General features: G+C 45.9%; 1 protein-coding gene across 7 annotated transcripts in view; it reads left to right on the top strand.

Moving 5' to 3' along the window:
* The window catches only part of si:dkey-237h12.3 (teneurin-3), a 126,438-nt gene that overhangs the window by 37,517 nt on the left and 67,863 nt on the right, over positions 1-21,058 (top strand). For all 7 annotated transcript variants that reach the window (XM_029164896.3, XM_029164894.3, XM_029164893.3 and 4 more), the window contains one exon: positions 17,923-18,148. In XM_029164896.3, the coding sequence (XP_029020729.1) occupies positions 17,923-18,148 (226 nt within the window). The remainder of the gene's footprint in view (positions 1-17,922; positions 18,149-21,058) is intronic.

Below are 21,058 nucleotides of genomic sequence, written 5' to 3'. Positions count from 1 at the left end.
GTATGTGAATGTTTTCTACTTAAACTTAAGGGTACAAACATTTGTTGCTTGACAAGTAGACGACATCGACCTTTTGAGGTGTTTGGGTTGATCGGTTTGTGCTACTGCTACGATCTATAATACGTTCCACAGACGCGATTATGAACCGACTCCCCTCTGTTTTCTGTTGCGCGCTTTAGCAGCGGCTCTCGGGTCTTTCCACATACATTTCCATAGCCTTTCATGTGGAAACCAACATATGGTGTGACTGGACACTGTTGCACCCTGTTCTTGGAGACCAGCCTGTTTTCTTTGAAACGCTCCTTGTTTCTTTTTCTTCTTCTGTTCGACGTGGGGTAAATTTTTCCTCCTGCTGTTGAGTCCAAGGTTGGATGCAGCGCCACGGACCTTGCACCTTGTAATAGTATTAGCACCTGCGGTCAGAGCGAAATCAAACCGCTTGGAAATGGTGTTGTAGCCTTTACTTTGACCTTGCTTGACAATTATTTTCCAGCCTATCTCCTCGGACAGGTCCGCTCTTGTCTCTCCCTTGTCCGTGTTTATTGTGCTTGCGCCGCGCGCAATGGCGCCAAATGATCCGGCCATCGCTCCTCTCCGTTTCAAAGGGCCGAATGACTGGTTGTAAAATCGAAGTCACTAATTGAAGACGATGTCTGCTTGAAATATTACTACAATTCCTGTTTCATCACGGGTTCTAAGAGGTGCCAATATTTTCATCTGGGCCATTTTAGAATCTCTCTCTCTGCAGAATAAGCAAAAAACTCTGCTTTCATCACAGTGTCCTTGTTTTTCCTTTGACAAACTAAAGGCGTGCAGGTGTGCATGACAAGAGAGTTTTGCATCACTTAAACAACAATGGACTGTTCCTTTAGTTAGTTGCGCGGGAGCCAGTCTTAGTCCTGTTTGCTTAGGCCCTGCTGCTGTAGCGTGTGCATACTAGTGCAAAACAAGTTACCAAAATAGCAGTTAGCAGATAAATAGCGGCTGTTAAATTGCTCTCCGCGGGGTTCTGCATGTTTCTCTGTTTTGAAATTCTACACCTTTATATCTGACCTTTAAATTCACACTTTCCTCCGGTCTTAATCTACTTAGCAGCGTGGCAGCGCTATTAAAACTGCCATGGGACGCGCAAAAGTTCCTCGGAAACTCGGGGTAGTAAAGGTTTCTCAACATGTCGCGTTGCATGGGACTCTGCGCGTCCGTGTCTGTGTTTAGTTCATTTGTGACAGATTAAGCCTGTGCAGTTGTTTTTCCTGACCGGATTTCATGGGGTAATGATCATCCCTATCTCATGTAATGGTGATGGGCAAGGGCTGCAGCCCCAGTTCCTCAGCTGTTTACTGCGCACATTTACGGTATCATTATCCAAACGGTGCTGCCAGTGGGTGGCTACCATGGCTGGAGGTGAAATAAGCCATTTAGCAGCTTTATGATAGCAATCCCCGGGCCTCGCTGCTTCCACGTCCAGGGTCAAAGCTTAGCAGCCATCTAATCTCCCTTAGTCCCACAACTTTCATTAGCGTGGCACTTGATCAATCAACACTGCTGCCTGTGCCAAAGTTTGACACATTCCGAGATGAAGGTACATAAGCGTAATACCTGTTTAGATGATTGCTGCTGTTTGCATGGCCCCGTCGTGTCCAGCTTAATTGACATATAATATGAATCCCGATACGCGTGCTGCACAGTCGGCGTCACTGTGAGGTAATAACGAGAGTCGTGCTGCAGCCACACCGTTGAAGCGAACGGACATATTTTAACGCAGCAAAGTAGTAAAACTATTTTTTATACAGCACATTAACTGACTTTTTCTCCCATAAGTCCACAGTAGTTGCCAAAACTTCAATTATAGCAAAGTTTTTCTGGGTTTAGCTTTGCAGGATTTTTTTTTTCTTGTTCGCTTGTTTGTGGCCTCTATTAAAATATTTGTAAAGGATTTGTGCTTTGCCCCTTTTACTTCCCTTCCTCTGTCATAATTGGCTGAGATCTCCCAGGACGGTTCATAGGTTCTGTCTGCAAAATGCCAGGCCTGTCATCGCATCTGCATACAATAGGACACGTCAGAAATGCTTGGTCCTCCTTTCATCCGCCTTCACATCTTCCATAATCAGGGGCAGTGGATGGGAACAGAGGCAAAGAGGAGCTTTTTATCCCCCAATAAAAGGCCACTTAGGCAGATAGTTCTCCCCAGACTCATCAGCTTTGGTCTTTTTTTTCCTGGCACCACATAGAGGAATGTGTGGAAGAGGGCAAACATTCCATCTAATTAAGGATACCTTTCATATAAGTTCACCTCTATCTCCCATAATTCTCTTTGTGCCCATCTCTCTTACCTCTCTTTCCTCCCACATCTCGCTCTCTCTTCCTCCTTCTGTCTTTTCTCCTTATCATCCATCATAGGAAGCCCAAAGGTGCCCTTCGCAGTTACTGTACCTTTCTGGTTTGCTCTTGATGTCTTTTGAAATCATTGGCTTACCCACGCTTTGATGTTGCCTTCAAATAGATACTAAGCAAAACTTTGAAGTCACGACCTCGGCGTGGCTCAAAATGTCGAATCACCACATTACCTCAACGGCGAACTCAGTTCTTTGTTTGCAAACACGAGCGCGGCACATCATTAACATGTGGTGTGAGGAGGAGTTTCAGTTTGAATGGGTTTTTCAGGGATCAGCATTATTTGTTTTGGAAAGTGAAGGGGAGAGAACGAGTGCTCTGCCTGACTTTGTTCTATTTCTGGGGACGGCTGCTGGAGGATTACTGCAAGTGGCAGAGTATTCATTATTTAGATGGCAGTAGCAGAGTAGGGGAGCGGGTGGTTTCATAAACCACTTGACTATGACATGTGTGCTGCTACAGTAGACGGAAAGACTTGGAAAAAAAACGAAAGTTTCACTTCCAAAATTTTTCTCCCAGCGAGGGCACTTGTAGGAGCTGCTCTCTGCCAGAGCCTGCCGAGACGGGCGACGCTAACTGAAAGCGATGGAGCAAACTCGGATTGATGGAGTTAATGGGTGAAATCGCTGCGAGTTCTCCAGTATTGCTCTGGATATAGGCTTTGAACGTCACGATGCGTGCGTCCAGCTGTTTCATGGCCCATGTCAGATGTGCTATTATAGTTTTAAATACAGCGTCTTTGCGGCTGTTATCACATTCAGAGCGACGGCGTCGGGGATTCTTGGTTGAGCCTGGCTGCTTATGAAATAATGGCACTTTTGTCTTCCTGACTGGCTCCGTGTTTGTTCTAACGGACGACTGAGGTGATCAGCGGCGACGTTTGGAGACGGCCTGAGAGCACATTTAGAATGTGAAATGAGGAGGCCGTGACAGTTGCGGGCCTAGCGCCTAGCGAGCGCTAGCGTCTCTGTGGGCTCAAGCGTTCGTCCCGACGGAGCTCGGCCCGGACGGAGACGGGTCCCGGCGCCGTGATTGATTCACCGCCGCCGCCGCCGCGGTGGAGGAAGCCTCTCGGCGCTTTCCTTCCCCTTTCCAGTGCTCCTCCCCGATATTTCGCTAATGTGTCTCGACAATGAAGAGATGGATAGTGATCATTACGCCGCTCTCAGAGTAATGTCACTGCTCAGCATGATGCAGCCTGAGTCTAATTCAGCCGCTGCTGCGGGCGACGCAGCGGCGGCGGCGGCCGCGAGGCGCGATGCCACCGTACGTACGCGCGGCTACGACTGTTTCATGTTAAAGCGGATTGGCTGACATTTCTTTATTGTCTCCTCCCGCTGTTATCACAAACTCCTGAAGTCCTGTTTGCTCGCTCGGCGTCGAACACGGAGCCTCAGGACGCCTCTTTTTCTAAGGGGGGAACTTGACACTGGAGGTATTATCGTAGCAAACACGCGCACCGGCCTCTCACCTTAACACTTAGCGAGCTGTATCACCGTTTCCCAGTGCGCCCTGTACAAATAAAGGTGCGAGGGTCACTCGCGTTTTTTGCCTTTCTTCAAGTCCTTACAGTTGGGTTGATTTGTTTATCTGTATGTGTTTAGCCCCTGGCCTCAATCTTCTGAGAGAAAGAGGTTTAGCATTTAAATTGGTTGATCCACCGCACGTTTGCTAAACCTGTTTTTAAAGCATTACATTGATGAAAAGCAGACGCTAATCCCTGCGGGTGTGCAACCTTATCTGACTAAACACCTGACAATGAGATTCTGTTGTCACTCTGGGAGCACAAAGACTCTGTAAACGTGTCTTGCCGTAGTTATTGACCTCTGGTGCCGAGTGGCGCCGTAGCCGCAGGTTCGGCCGCCACAGGTGTGATTTACAGGGTTGTGCTGTGAGTTCTGAGAGCGGAGCCTGTTGTTTTTGTGACCGCGAGCCACTGACGACATGGAACACTTCAAAGCCCCTCTCACTTCTCGCCCCTCAGAGACCGTGTGCTGCTGGAAACGTGTCCGCCCAAAGTCTGCTACAGTTCGGCCGGCGTCAGTCAGTGTCCACACCTGAGAGAGAGGCCGCGTGGCATAATAACTTCCAGAGCTAATCCCAGAACCTCCTGTATGCATTTTCCCCCTGCTTAGACCCACACTTCTGATCCCCCAGCCTCACACTTCCCTTTGTATACTTAGGCGGACGAGACATTTAGTCAATATTGTTGCCTATGAATATGTAGGAGACAAAGTGGCCTTCACCTGAACGTGGCAGATGTGATTTCTAACTAAATCATAGGGATTACATTATTGACAGTGCCTTGAATAAACATCAGGATGAGGTCAAAATTCATCATCTTGTCTTTATTTGCATTGTGTCTAGAACTCACCGCCGCTTCCAGAGCGAGCTGAGCGCACGCCGTCCTGTTGGAAGGGAATATTCTGAGAAGAATTATCATATCATTATCAGTGTCAGATCTCGTTATATCGAGATCAGGCGTCAGCGCTCGATATGGTTTTAGTGCTGAAAGGGAGGAAGAATACTGTCGTGTGATTAGCGGCGGCACGAGTTTGTGTCCAGCATCGCAAATTGGCTGCGATGCGTTGCTGAGTCCAGATTTGTTATCATCTGTTTTTGGACATGGCTAAACTTCAGCGTGGCTTCGGCTTTTTTTTTTCTTCTTCTAAACGATTGACGCGGGTTTCGTTAAAACGAGCTGCCTTCACCTACTGAGACGCAGAAGCCCAGCGCGGAGATGATTTCGGGACACCCAAAGAAAGCAAATATTCTCAGTCCATTGTGCGCGGCTGAAACGTGATACTGGGAACAAGAGTGAAGGTGGAGCGCGGTGCCAACTGTGGCTCGCTGCTGTATCAATACGCCTCTGCACGGTTTAATCTTGTGGAGAGTAAAGAAAATCCAGTGCGGTCATTCAATATTAATCCCAGCCAGAAAACTTAAACAGCTGCTGCCTTTTTCTCAACTGGCAACTTATGGTTCCACGGAGCCATATGCTGCCTGCTGCCGTCCTTTCTCTCAGATTTCGCTTCTCAGTTTCCATTGTCAGTCTCGTCTTGGCATTTTTATGATCCTAATTCTGATGGATGTGTTCCAGTGTGAAATGACTCAGCCGGGTGTGAACGCGGACCATGGTTTGCCTCCTACTGCTGCCATTTGGTGAGCGGGAGGAGAGGCGCAGAGACCATGCGAGGAGACATGAGAGCTTCTGTGTTGACGATGTACCTCCCTTATCTAATTGGGGCAAAGCAGAGATGATTCGATCTAATCTGAAAGACGATCAGTGTGTTTCACCGCAGAGACTCTTAGCAGCGGTGCGCGTTCTGCTGCGTGAGCTGTTGGGAGGTGAACCGGCACAGTTTGACGACGCCGTGAACATGCTGTGTCAATTAAAAGACGCACAAACTGCCAAATGGGTCTTTTTTCATTAAGACTAGTCCCCAAAAATCCCATTTGTGTCATTTCAAATGCAAAGCAAAGGGCCCTTTGTTATTTGTTAAAATTAGATTTGCCTCAGATGCTAAATTACCAAGTCTAACATTTAATGAGATGAGATTCACATTTTGCAGTGTTGGTAATTTTACTCTAGATGATAATCTCCAAGATATTGACCTTTGTCCAGTTTTATATGGGGCGTCTTTGTTTTCGGCAAATCTCATCATGATTGTGTGACTGTGTATACAAAAAGCTGTCTTCAGGGATAATTCATCATTCGTAGCAACCGCAAATAAGTTGTCGCTTTTCACAGATGTTGTGTAATTAAAACATGCAGGTGCATCCTAGACAAATATCTTTTATTTCTCTCGCTCATACAGTACGTTTGGCGAATGAGTGCAGCCATTTCAATCAGTAATTATGAAGCACAATACGTGGGATTCATTCTTGAATTAAAAGCACAAGGTGAGCAGTGAACACGCTCCCCCAGTGTCTAACATTTCCTCCCTTTCAGTCGAGTCATGACAAATTCACGTCGTGTTCTGAGCGGCGCCGAACCAAATTTGATGCAGTTCAGATGTAGAGGCGTGAGAGAGGTGCTAATTGCTGCCTGCTGTGGCATGAAACGAAAATTGTATAGTTTACAAGTACAGCAACCAGGCTGCAGATATGCACAGCCCCGCGGAGTCGCATGAAGAGGCTAAATGACGGATGTGCACGGAGCAGCATAATGGAGGCTGTCAACACTGGGCCGCTGCGTCTTTCCTGCTGTTCGCCTGCGTTTGCCATGTTAACAGCGTTTGCCCACTCACATATAACGTCACACACATTTATGTAAGCCAATTATACTCTGTATGCAAATGCACATGAGGAGATCCAGTTGTGTAATGTCAGATGCATATTTGGAGTCAGGGGCAGATTCACATCCATTACACAGACAAAAGTTTTCTCTTACGGTTTATTAGTAAACTATTCATATACTCATCAAAGCCATTAAATAGCAATGATCGCATTTGCAACCATTAGCCTAAATGATAGTTTGTGCTACTTATGCTATTAGTGCAGTAAAATACATTTTGCATATCAAACACTGAGCTGATGCTTTTGCAGACGGAGACACAGTAAGTACTGCAGGCGTGTAACTACCCGGCATCTTAAACAGCGAGGAGGTTTAGCTGTTGCAGGAGCTGAACTTTTGACCTTCTCAGAGAGCAATTCAAATGTATAAGCCAGTCAGCTGCAGGAGATGGTGATCAGTCTGCTGTGCATCTGCATGGAAAACTTCTTCTCCCCGGTCTCTTTCATTTTCATAAAAATTCTGGATATTTATTATGGGCTTTAAAAGAAACACAGCAGGTTTATGATGCTCGCTTGTAGCTAGAAAGCAGCAGCCGAGAGATGCTCTGCTGAACCCTTCAAAGTCTCTTTTTAGGAAGTCCATTTGGGAGTAAAGATGCTGACACGGTGTCATGATTACTGCCGTTTTATTTTCAGGGCTAAATATCAGAATCGACCTGAGATTGAACCAGGAGAGGAAAAGTTTGTTCCGAGCGAGCAGAAAAGCAGCACAACACAACACACGGAAAGGAAGAATTTTCCATTCACGCTCGTTCTGCTAATAAAAAAATAATCTTAATCTTTCATTCATAATTTGGATGGATGTACCCTCCTGTAACATGGCAGATTAATAGTGCGAAGCGTGTTCCAATTCAGCCGCCAGTGCGCTGCTGCCATCTCTTTCATATTAATTTAAAATTATTTTAATATATTATTAGTAGTATCAGTCAGAGGTGCTGAGCAGGTCTACTGTAACACTGTGACCCTCACTATTGAGGAGGGATCCTGCTTCCAAGGCTACTTCATCATTTCTCTTTTGTGCCGGGAAAATTCTAAATAAGAAGTAGAGCCGCTGTTTCTTTAAACCAGCTATTTGTTATAACATTTTGACAGTTAATGAATATAAAGTGATGCTCAAGTAGGGTGTGTGTGTGTGTGTGTGTGTGTGTGTGTGTGTGTGTGTGTGTGTGTGTGTGTGTGTGTGTGTGTGTGTGTGTGTGTGTGTATTCGTATTTGTGTGCCTGTGTGTTCGTGCGTGCGTGTGTGTGTGTGTGTGTGTGCGCCTGTGTCTGCCTGTGTGTGTGTGTGTGCCTGTGTGTGTGTGTGTTTGTGTGCGTGCGTGCGTGCGTGCGTGCGTGTGTGCAGGGTGCAGTGGAGGATGTGCTAAGACAGTGCTGATAAATAGTTGTTATCTGACTGGCTGCGATGGAAGCACCCTAACACATGGATGCTGGATTAGATAAATCTGCTGAAGTAGATACGGGTGTTCGGTGTTTCGGCTCCTCACATCGACAGGGAGCTCACAGCCACCACCAAAGGTTCTCGTGCACATCTGATATTCTGCTGCACGCTTTGATGCACGCTGATCCGCAATAAGCCGCGTGTGTTTACAATGTGTATTTGAATCTGGATTACATGTCGCAGAGCCTATTGCAGTACAAGTGCGAGGCTTCCTTAAATATGCTGCGAGAAGAGACTGTAAAGCGCAGCTTCGATGAGGCCCCGGCTCATCACCCACACGTTTAATCCCCACCAGGGTCCTCGTTCAATTGATTCGGCCATAATTTTCAGCTACCTTCAAATCTAGTTACTTCTCCGACTGCTCCTTTGTGCGCGCGTCTGCGTGTGTTCCTGAAATTTGGTCCAAAGCAGCCTCTGGAGAGACAACAGAGGAGGTATGTATGAGTTGGATGCCTCCTTGACAACACCTTGGAGGTAAAAATCAATGTCTGCCAAACAAAGTGAAATGTTAGGCTGCAGCCGATACATGACAGATGAGGCTTAGGGTGGTATTTTCTAAGGTGAATGAAGAGTGGAACGCAGGCAGCCCTGTCTGCTGTTGTCAAGAAAAGCAACATTACGGCGATTCTGAAGGACAGTGCCTCTGACTTCCCTGACTACCTTTTATTATTGATTAAAACGCTGCTGACGCGTGCGGGCGCCGCTCCGGAGTGATGGGGATGCGGCTCAACATTAGGAGCGACTGCGCGGCAGATTAAACTTTAAAGGGCACGTTTACTAATGAATTGTGATCCGGCCCACTTGGGAGACCTCTGCTCCACCCGGGGCTGCGAAAAATAGCAAAGCCATCTGGATTAGAGCGGATTTACCCTCCGATCAAAAAAGTTCCTTTACGTCCTAGCATGACCACAGTCCTCTGATAACTCACCACGTTTGACAGCTGAGCCGCCTCTGCTCTCTGTCTCGATGCCGGTGCAGAGTTTGAGATGGAGTCCGGTTTCCTCAGGGTGAGGCTCGGTCCAGGCAGCGGAGCAGCAGCAGCGCGGCTAGCTAGCGTGGGGTGGGGGTTGAGGCGCTGTGTTGCTACCTCATGCATGATGGGTCTTGGAGACTCCAGCGGTGACCTCAGCACAGAGCCGCGGGCCATATCATATTGCTGATTGAGCATGCACCGAGCCTCAGAGGGTGCGCGGGTTGCATCTCGGTTCTGCCTGCCGAGGGAGGCAGAGGGTGTTCTAACGGAAAAATCCAAAGCATCAGGAGCGCTGCGAGGCTTCTTTTGTCGGTGAGCGGTGAAGTGGGCGTGCACGTGACTGCGCTGCGTCCGGACATGTGCTCGCACACACACACACATACACACACGCACACGTTGGGGTCCGTGGCTCAGGCTCATGGAGGGTATTTACATGTCCCGGCACCACCTCTCTGATGCGCGGGTTGGTAGGCAGCAAAAAATAAACCAGTGATTTGTCCTATTATTATTCTCATCCTGTGCTCTGTTCTGGGGCCAGGAGTAATGCAACAGTGGGATATCAATTCATAGCCTTGGCCTCAGGAAAGCTCTTTGGAAACCAAAGGGATTTTCAGCCTGTGTGCTGTAGTTCCAGCGCTGGAGCCAGACGCTGCGAGAAATTCTGTCTTTTAAAGATCTATATGTGGGAATGTTTGCAGGAGTCAGTATAAGGGCACCATTATATATTGTTTGTTCATTGCCTCCCCTCAGATAAGAGACTTGGATGACAATGCATTAATAAATGATGAATCTGGAAGTAATGGCTACAGTATAAGGTTGCACCGCGTGTTTATCAGCTGTAGGGCACAACGTTTCCATGTTACACAGCAGTAAATAAACTGAACTGTAGGTCCATTCACAATTACAATTATCCATACATATAGATACATATATATACTTATATATGTATAGATAGAATACCTTTATTGTCCTGCGATTGGGAAATTACCATGTTGCAGCAGCACAGAGACATACAGTATAGACAAAGGAAATAACACAATAATAATTAAAGAAATTAGAACTTGGAACTGCATATATATATAATGTATATATAATATATACAGTATATATGTGTGCGTAATTTTTATATTAATGTAATAGCTTTTATTTGAAAATAGTCAGGATTGTTAACTAAATCAGGATTGGTCGGTTATAACTTAAAAGAAGACCTTGTTTCAGCCGAGTATTTAAATGTCAACCACTGTATAATATTACATAGTTTTCACTGTACTTTTCATTTATTCAGTGTGGTGTGAAAGATATACACTGTATAAATCCTTTTCTCCTCAAATTTTCTCACAATGGAGGTGAAAATTAGTCATCTGTGCAAGTGGAGTGCATCCAGTTGAGAACAATATGCCAACAGTTAATCAGGAAAAGATAGGCTTTCCCATTTTTAGATGGATTCTGCTTCCTTTGTCTGGTTCCCCGACAAACTGAGCGATTTGCACAGGAAATGCAATTATAGCAGCCATTGGAAAAGACTGTGCCACTACAGCCATGAGTGGTTTGTTTTTTTCCTGCAGCCATTTTCTCAAGTGATTGGGGAAGCGAGCTGTAAACGAATGGGGAGGCACATGAATAGTTCTCCCAAGTACACATGTCACATTTCTATGACCCCTAAGATGATGTCGGCAGCATTTTTTGTGCATTTACTAATTCAAACTTACTGTATAGTGCTTTACACAGAGCGGTGACTCACACTTTAGCAGAGCTGGTGTTTTGTTGTGTTTTTTTTTTCTTTTCCTTCCTGACACTGAGGCTCGGTGCAGTTGGAAACAAATTGCTTAAAATCCTCCACTAAGCCTCTAAGTGCTCAAAAGCTTCACTGAGGTGGCCAAGACCAGAGTAACCAAGGTTTCATGTTGGCTCAATCAGCCAATCACACAACCGCTGGTTGTAACTGAGGGCACAATCCATTCAGACCACCGCAGCAGTCCAGGCTGAGTGAACGACTTCTCTCGAGGCCAGTTCGGTTCAAACATGCACGGGAGAAAAATTGAAACCGGCAACATTTAAAAAAAAAATAAAGTGAAGAAGAAAAAAGAGCCCAAACCTTTTGCCTGGAAACAAACTTGGGACACAACGCTGAGCAGGGCTGCGTTTGGGAGGAGGCACGCCTCCCCCGCGCCTCCATTTCCTGCTTCCTTGTTGGGGATTTGTTTACTGTATATTATACAGTTTGAGAGTTTGTGGCCTATTGTGTTGCTCCAGGATGAAAAGGGATGATGCAGTGACAGGACGTGGCAGGTTGCCGCTGTTATTGTGATTATAACAGTGCATCAAATGTGCAAACAAACTGGGAGCCCAAACATTTCTGGCCAGCGTGTTGTGGTTGGGCCTGCGGGGGGCTTTGCAAATTTGTGCCACAGACTATAGACTGTGGGAGTTTTACTGAGAAATAGATGACAGGAGGTCCAGTAGGCTCCCAATGCTGATCTAATTATTGTTTCTTTACATGATGCGGGTTAACTAACGGATGCGATCACGCGATGGGGCCGTTATTCTACTGCACTTTTACCTGTTTTAATGGTTTTATTCCAATCTTTAAACAGTAACAAATGATTTGAGGAAATAACAAAGGACTCGATTGTTTTGCCTTGTGTGTGTTTCATGCCACAAGATTTTAGAAAGTCATAAAATCTGGGTTATTTGTAGGTTTTGTCCAGAGAAATAGAAAAATCAATGCTTGAATGTTTAATTAATGCAGCGTCTTCAACAACAGCAAAGGTTAAATCTTTAAACATCCCTCTGCTCTTCTAAAATGTTTGGTGTTGTTGTTTATCTTTATTTATAACTGAGCTTTCAGACAGCTCACACAACATCTTGGCTGATGACTAATTTAGCAGTCACATTAAACGATGCCTAACTTTTCGTGTACCTTTGCCATCGTGTGGACACAAACGATTGAAGGCCTGAGTCAAGTGAGCTTTTGTACGCTGGCGACAGGAGAGTAAAGCTGGACCTTTGCTGAAAATGAAAATCAATACCTTAATTGCGTGTTTGATATTGCTCGCTGAGCTCTGTGGAGAATTAACTTATGATGACTGGTTGATGAAGTTAATGACTGTGCGAGCACAAATCGAGTACGAATGTGTTTCTGAAAAGTGAGAACTGGCTGGCTTCCCTGTGGACGCTGCCAGCTTTTTGGCTCTGCAGGTGTAAAAACATTCATTGGAATGTGTATCGCCGATATCGCCGAACTGTCGCGTAGACAGTAAGTTAGAAACGGAAACATTTTACCAAGGTGCGAACGCAGTCCCCCTGGACAAACACGGAGCTGAAGCTGTCCACACATGAATAAATACAACCAAGTGTTTTGTCAGCAGGCTAATTGTCAAAGCAGCTTTTGAGAAGGAGTGTAATTGCTATGTAATCGGAGAGCTGTCAGAAAGAACTGCTAAGCAGTCATCATCTGTATGATGATCTGCCATCTGTAGCAATGTCTGGGCGAGAAAAAGGGAGCGAGAGAGTGAGGGGGACGGACCAGCGCGGATGTGGAGCTGCTCATATTCACGGTGCGTCTTCAGCGTATTCAACTTTTGTAAGTGTGTTTACAAATCATACATTTGGGATGAATGGCGGTCTAGAATTTGCATCGAATGTGAGCTGATGAATTCCTCTTATATGAGTGTGTAGGAGCACATAATACTCGGGTAAAAGGAACCATGTCTTTTTTTTTTTTGTATAATGCAATGATTATGTAATCCTTGAAATATTAGTTACATCCTGGTTCCCCTGCAGAGAAATGACTTAAAAGAAGTTTGCTCTTTGATCAGATATAAAGTCAGAGGAAGAGTGGGCAAGGCTGTGGGAGCAGTAAAGGTACTCTGGCAGGAAATATGATGGAATTCACACAGCTTCTCTTCCATTTTTTTATTATTTTTTTCTGAAAACCCCAAGCCCCTGAAAATTGCCAACTCTCTTTGCAGAGTAAATCCCCAAAACTCACCTAGGGCAAGGTTGTTCTAATGGTCCTGAATTCCACCAGGTACCAGACACCCCCCCCCCCCTCACCGACGCCACCTCCCTGCACCTTCAGGGCTTCCCAGTGTGAAGCTGCTGTCTGTTTCTCTACTGAAGAATAGTGAAGCCGCCTTCCACCGGCTGAGCTGCGCTGAGGTGGATAGAGAACCAGGCGCTGATGGAAATGAGTTTATTGATTTGACATATATAAACATACTATCTGGTCCAAATGTCACGTTTCATAATGGACTTCATCCATTATTCATTACATATAAAAATAAATAGGGTTTTTTTGTCAGAGGTTTACTTCATGTTTTCAGAAAGTTGAACCTCACGGTGCAGTTTCTAATTCCTGTGTGAAAAGTAAATACTTGCAGCTGTAATGAAGCAAATCTGCATCCTCTCTAAGTTCTGTGATCTGTTTTGAAGGAAGTCCTGTGACACACACACGTGGCAATTTTTCTATTGGTGAAGGGCGAGTCAGTCAAAGCAAATGCCCTTTCAATTCCATTAACAGTTGCATCAGCCTCTTAATGGAGAGTAAAATGGCACAGGACCTTTTGCTGTACTTACACAATGAATATGAAAAGGCTTTCACTGAGCTCGCCAAGCTTAGTGAGTGCAAAGCGGCTTTTAATTGTGTCCCGAATCACCATTGTAACGTTATGCACAGTATTCAAGACTTGTCAAGGCCATAATCAAAAAAAGATATTTTCAAAGGAGCATCATAAGATAATGGATCTAAACATGAGTGTCTTGAAGTGGTTTTAAAAAGTAAAACAACAACGTGGTCAAATCTGATCTCCACTTGGAGGCGCTGATCTCTGACCGGATCTTTCAACTGACTCGAATCACTGATTCAAGAGATAACTTGCTAAACAACAAGCGCCGGTTTCTTGGACGAACGCACTCGTTTCCTGCTGCTCCACGATCAACCTCGCAGCAACATTTGCGGCCTTTATTTGCCGTTACAGCACATTCTGAGCATCATTAAGGGAGGAACAAACTCCCCGGTCCGGCAGTGTCATTCAGTATTAATCACCGGGTTCTAAAACATGTTGCTGATGGAGATGATGACAAGCTGGCGTTGAGGAATTATGCAAAGAATTATACATCTGCCTTGATCTGATTTTCAAAGCAAAGCCCCATAAAGCACACAGCTGTTTCATCTGCCTTTCCAGTGACTGAGCCTGCTCTTTAAAGGCCAGTTTAATTCCCCGCGTGTGTCGCTGGAAGACAATGCCACGTTTTCTTAAGGGCTCGTTGTTTCGTGTGCTCATTGAGCGATGCAGTCACACACACACACACACACACACACACACACACACACACACACACACACACACACACACACACACACACACACACACACACTGGGAACGTGAGCGGCTGAGGTTTACCATCCAGAAGTCCACATCTCAGTGCGGTTTGTCCCCGTGGCTTTTAAGCCCTGACGGCGCACAGTGGACCGCTGCACGGCCGGCGCCGCATTCTGCTCGTTGAGTAACATGGAGTCACACTGAGGTTATCACTTACAGGTTTTCATCGTGGAGAGAGACCATATCCTGAATGTCAAATGTCTGAAAGAAATTGGATTCGAGCCCACGCCTCAAATTGGCGACCGATAACCAACGGCGCCTTGCACCACTCGGACACGCCGACACCTACTGAGTGCAGGGAAATTGAGTACATAAAAAAATAAATGGCGTCATGTCCTCCAGAAGGCCGGCGCTCCGCAAACGCGGCCCAGTCTAGGTTTACACAGTGAGCGCTGCTGAAACGTCGCAGTCTGTGCAAATAATAAAAAAAAGGAACTTACCCTTGGTTAATTGCTTTGCATAGAAAAATAGTAAACAAACACGCAATGTCTCCTTTGAGCAGTTACGGCTCCATGTGATCTTGACCTCATTGAGATAAAAAGGGGAGTTAAGAAAATCCTTCAACTGCGAATATCTCTTTACATTAATTAACTAGGCAGGTTATAGATATTAAAAAAGGCAACGCTTTAAAAAGCTGGTTGAGTATCACAGTTTCTGCTCAGCCGTCTGCACTGATACGAGGCTGTTTGTCGATGATTTAAAGCGAAGGAGAAGCTATCTTAGCTTATTTTAGCTTAGCTTAGCTGAGCTTAGCTTATTTTTGCTTAGCTTATCTTATCTTAGCTTAGTTTAGCTTAGCTTAGCCTAGCTTAGCTCAGTAATTGATTTGAGGTGTTTTCAGTTGCTGCATCCAGGAGCAGAAGCTTCACGCATGGAGTCGTCTCTGCTTCTTTAACATTGGTGGAAATGTCTCTTTACAACCAAGTCAAACACAGCGTTTTAAAGTTTAGGGACCCGTTTATACCCAAAGCTTTGTGAGCTTCTGGCTGAGTGCTGTACAGTAGGTTTAATTCACTTCATGGGATTTTACGTTGGTCCATTGTGGGATTATGCCGTCAGATTTGCTGCTGTCAAATCCCGCTGCTTTGAAGGTTTGGGGATTTTCCTTTTTTTTACAACATTATGCTCAGCATGTGCTTTAACCTAGAAACATATATATTTCATGGCACGGCTCAGCGTGACCTTTGTCACGTTGATTAATCGCTGACGGATTCCAGATTGATTCCTGAGCTTTTACTGTGTTTTCATGCGCTTGAAGTTAGTTCGGGCCACATTTTCGAGCCGTCGCTGCAAACAGTGCAGCAGCAGCAGCGAAGCAAACCAGGGTAATGAAGACGTCGGCCTGCTCTGTATGCCAGCGGATCGATATGCAGACACGAAGATAAATGGATACAGATTTGTACAATATCTGTCATGTATCTTTATTTGTACAGGGAGGGCAGAGATGTGGAGAGTTTATGCTGTGGCCATTGATTGTGTCACATGTGGGTGGTTATAATAAGATGATGCTTGTACAGGATTAACACAGGATCTGTGTACGATGGAGGACCAGTGAACTCGCCTTTCAATTGATTACGCTCCGTCTTTTCTTTAAGGAAATGTTTTCTAAAAATAATAAATATCATCACTGGGTTGCTTTCTGTTTCCTGGTGGTGCTTTACCTTGTGCTTCACTCTGCTGATTATATTAAAACTGCTTCTGCCGGCTGGAAGTGGGCTCGTGTCTGCTGCGGGCGCATGCAGTGGAATAAGGCCCAGAGGTAAAGTAAAAGCAGCCAGTGTTGGTAGATAATCCACATTTCTATTAGCCTACTTAGCACTTTTCTAATAGGGCTCACAGTCTAGCCCAGAAGATGAGTGGGGCGCCTTGTACTCATCACTGAATCACAGCGATAGCAGCCTGGTGTTTTTCAAATGCCAGTTCTGCCGCTGATCTTAGGTAACTCATATCTCAGGACTCAGGACTGACTTTCAGCAAGGTCTGGGTGATGAGGGGACGGCGTTTGATTGGGTTTGATCAAACTCTAATCACAGTCCGCGAGGAGAACAAAAAATAACCTTCATCTGCTTCTGATGATTTTGCTTTGTGGTATTTATAGCCACATGCTGTTGCTGTGTAATTATGATCGGGAATTAATTAATCTTAGATTGGCCTTCTGCACAGTGCAGCGCTGGGCGGCTCGTGACACTCCTGATTATTCCCCACAGCCCTCATCCTTCCACTGTATGTCGACAGAGCATCAATCTGCAGCGCGGGTCTGTCCGTGTGTCCGTGAGTCGAGCTCAGCTGCCACCGTCCCTGCAATTATTTGCAGATCAGCGTTTCCCTCCTCAGTCATCATTATTCATATTTCAACATCTCCTACATTGTCATTCTGATATGAGACAAATGATTTCCTTCAGCATTGAGCTTTTTTACCCCAAATCCGTGGCACTGACTGAACAGTGAACGTCCTCATGTTCCCTCATGGGCCTCGTGGAACCCAAAGGAAACCTCAGTGCTACTTTCTGTACGGTGCCGTGAAAGGCTGACGCACAAAGAGAAGGGCACAAAATGCACCGTCATTAAAGGCTGACTTCAAAACAATGAAGCGTCTCTTTAATGCAACAGTTCTGTCCGGCAGCCGGAGCAGATTTCGGTCCGTGGCTTAAAGTCCACAAGGTCTTTAAACACTGAGCAGACAGCGATTGAACTGTGGCTAAGGAGCAACTTCCAGTGTAATGGAGTCTCCTTTTTAAGGCTTTATAAAAATTCACGCTGTCAATGCAAAAACAACAATAGCTCCTAAAAGACTAATGTCCCGGGTCCCTCAATCGTCTCCGAGCCTCTGTGAGGCAAGAAAGACGATACCCATTTGGCGCTCGTTGGAGCAAATCAGAATTGTCAGCACTGTGGGTTTTTACCTTTTTAAAGAGGGAAGATGGATAGATAATCACCACATGCCATTCTGGGGGCCAATTACACAGCTTTGTGTGAAATTGGAAAACCTGTTCTCGTGGAGCTCTAATGGATGTTCTGGTCATTAGTTATTTGAGAGTCTTCTCTGGCTGTAATCAAATGTGAGACATTGCGTTAAGCGCCCATAAAAGAACAGCTGCCTCTCTAAGTGACCTTCTGTTTAAGAGAACCCAACTGTCAGCCGTGTGGCGTTTTGCGACAATTATTATGTGTACGGCCATAAAAGCAACTCTTGTGTCCCTTCTTTTTGCAGTGGTTGCATCTCATCTTAATGTCTTGCTCTCGGTTGTATTTACTTTTCCGGGTCTGTTCGGCGGCTACGCGCTGCCGGCAGACGCGTAATCGAATCCATCTGCTGTCTCCCAGCAATCCGCTTCCTCAACGCTGGCTGTAATTTCAAATCAGCATAATAAATGACCACGTTTCCACCGTCCCCGGCGCGCTCGCGCTAACGCCCTGACGTCTCTCTCCTTCCAGGTGATCATCTCTCCACTCAGCAGGGCCCGCCGCCTCTCCCGCCGGCGCCGCCTCCACACAAGCAGCATCCATCCATCACGTCCCTCAGCCGCGGCTCACTGGCCAATCAGAGGAGCCCGAGCCCCCCGCCCACAGGCGGCCTGGCGGCCGACTTGCAGAGCACGGCAGAATGCGTCCAGCTGCAGGACAGCTGGGTCCTGGGCAGCAATGTGGCCCTGGAGAGCAGGTGAGTGACCCATGATGCCCTACAACAGGGCTGGCAAGCGCCGCTCCAGGTGTTGTCACCAAACGTTTGCACTCGCTCCCGAGGCAAAATGATGCAATGACAAATGAGCAGAGCCCTCGGAAAAGGCGTGAAAGCAAACAATTTGCCTTTTAAATGCAAATGTGGGGAGTTTCGGGGGAAATGGTCACAGCACGATTTTATAGTATGTGAAATCTTCATTCAGAATTCGACAGAAAAATATCTTTTACTCCTCAAACGCGGCTGATTAATCAATCGCTTCTTATCTTTTCCAGACATCAAGTCGTCTCGCGTTCATTAAACCTACAGTCGGGGTTAACGGTGACTCACTCAGCCGTGATGGAAACATTACGAGTCTTTGCAGGCGAACTTGATTTACCAGCGTGCGTTCCTGTTCCTCCACACTTTCCTTAGTAATCATTTATACGAGCGGCAAAGGTTTTATGAAATCACAGTGCGGCGCGTGTAGGCAGGACGCCGCTGGAGGCTGTGCTTGAGAATAAGTTGGTCCCCGAGACGGCGGCGGGTCCGCCAGCTACAGGTGCCATAAAGCCCCAACAATAACTCTTCACGCTTGATGATTTTATTAATGGTTTTAGTGCTACTCCTGGAAAAATGGGCTGATAATAAAATGATAATTCACTCCAGGGTTTTAAATATTTAAGTGTGTCTCACTTTTCGGCCTATTCTAAGGACTACACCTCATCAAACATAAAATTACCGTCATCATATAAATTATCATGCCACCAAATTGCGCGTGGCATAATACGGTTACCGCTGAGTTTGATAAATACAGCTGCAGTTCTCCTGTGTTAAGAATAATGTTGTCAAGCGCTCGTAGATTTTCTTTTGCTTTTTTTGTGCGTGCGCGCGCCTAAAATTGAGCGCTGATTACTAAATTACACCGACTTGCACTCAAGGCGAGTGCCTGATTGGAGTGAACTGTGTGCGCATCGGAGTTTGCCCGTTCGAATCACAGAGGCTATAACTTAAGAAGAAACTTGGTAAGCAGATTGTGTGTTATATTAAAATTTGCTGTGCAGGATATGACTGTCACCGGAGCCTCTGCCAAGACTTCTCCCTCAAACATCAGTTATGTATTTCTTAATCAGCGAGCTCAAAATATCCTGGCTAATGAAGTGGAGTATATTGCGCTGTGACTCAGTAACGGCTTCTAGTAGATGATTGCCCCAGCCTGATATTTCCCTATGAGCCGCAGATGAAGGCGAGGCTTGAGTCGTGTCAGCGCGGGCGCGCAGTAACAGCCTCCTATGATCCCAGCAAATCAGCTGGGATGCGCGGTGACAGTTTCAGTTTCTGAGGAAGACGCGGTGATTGAATACTAACGGCGCGATGACCTTGAGCTGTCTCCGCCGTATTGACAAAACAATATGTGCACACCTATCATCAGCCGAGGCATAAATCACTATCACCACAGTGGACTCTAAATCAAGTGCTTGTCAGTGGGTGGCCACCGAGGGCCGCTGCGAAGCAGTGGGGCCAAAAGGGACGACCGGGTTCAGCGCGTAATTGTAAATGTCAAGTAAAACACCAGGTTGGGAAATGTAAACAGAAGCTTTAGAAAGTATTTATTAAGCTGCCTTCAGGGGCGATCGGGCCAGCGGAGTCCTGGCGGGGCGCGCGTACGGTCGGCGGCCCCGGGTGCGAGCCTCGTTCCGATTCCTCGACGTGAATTTATTTCCCATGCAGCGCGCGGCGCTGGATGCGGTCACGTGTGCAGACAGTAAATTATTCTGAACAAGGCACTTGATTAAAAATGTGTCAGACATAAATCACAATGTTATGATCTCAGTTAATATATTTCCTCTGACATGACCTCCTGGAAAATAAAGCACTCATTTGACAGTATTAGCTACTTTTGCAGCAATTAGCAGTAATGATTAGTGCGTGTGCACGTGTTTGTGCGTAACCTCCCATAAAAGTGCTGGTCTTCAAAGCACGTCTGCGCTAATTTGACTCAATACGAACCGGCTTTGGCAGTGAGCGGCTCTCAGTGTTCCTTTAAATGAGTGAAGTGCAGCACTCAGTGACAACTACTGTAACTGGTGCTCATTATTATATGGCGAGTGAGTGAAGTCGCTGATCCCACTGTGATCTCACTGTCAAAGCTTTGTAAAAACACAGGGTTCGATTCTGGGTCATTTGCTCTCGCAGCTTAAAAAAAGATCAAACGTGCGCATCAGAGAAGTGACGCCTTGTTTAACAGCTTAGAAAGAGGGAAAAATGAATCGGGCATCGGCCTGTGTTGAAATTAGAAGTTAGCCATGTATTACTGGAGAAAACAGGGAATCAGGACTGTAATTCAGCCCTGCCGCTTGTGTTTCGCATGGAGGTCACAGAAGGTGCTGGAGAGGAACTGGAGTGAAGAGACCGTAATCTGGAAAATGTGGATTTCACTGCACAGCTGCCGTGTCAGTTGTTCCTAATAAAGTGGTAAACCTGCAGGGCGAGCACACCCAGTCCACCCAGTGGGATCCAGTTCGTCTCTGTGGTAGAGTTCCACCAAACTCTGCTTCCTGTTACTGTGACGACTGCGGTTTTCCCACTTCAGACACATCTATGAAATGATTCTGCCTTTGTTCTGCTTTACTCCAAGACCACTTCATTTAAAGGGCTAAATTAGCCGGTAACAGTGCAGTGATACCGTTTGCCATTTGTTGCCATCCTCAAGTGCAGAGGAGACATTCAGATCTTTAAAGTGTAGGAAGCACTTTTAATAAACCCCTCGGGTTTCTCTTACTAACCACTCGGCTCCACTGCAGCACTTTTTGTTATATTTTCAATTAGAAAGATTCCATTGAATTTCATTAGAAAATGAATCACCGTGTGCTTAACACACCACTGCACATATACTGTAATTATTTTTGAGCA

This window comes from Betta splendens, chromosome 10 (genome assembly GCF_900634795.4).
Source record: "Betta splendens chromosome 10, fBetSpl5.4, whole genome shotgun sequence".
NCBI lineage: Eukaryota > Metazoa > Chordata > Actinopteri > Anabantiformes > Osphronemidae > Betta > Betta splendens.
Note: the sequence above shows the minus strand (reverse complement) of the source record. Positions and strands in the feature narration are given on the sequence as shown.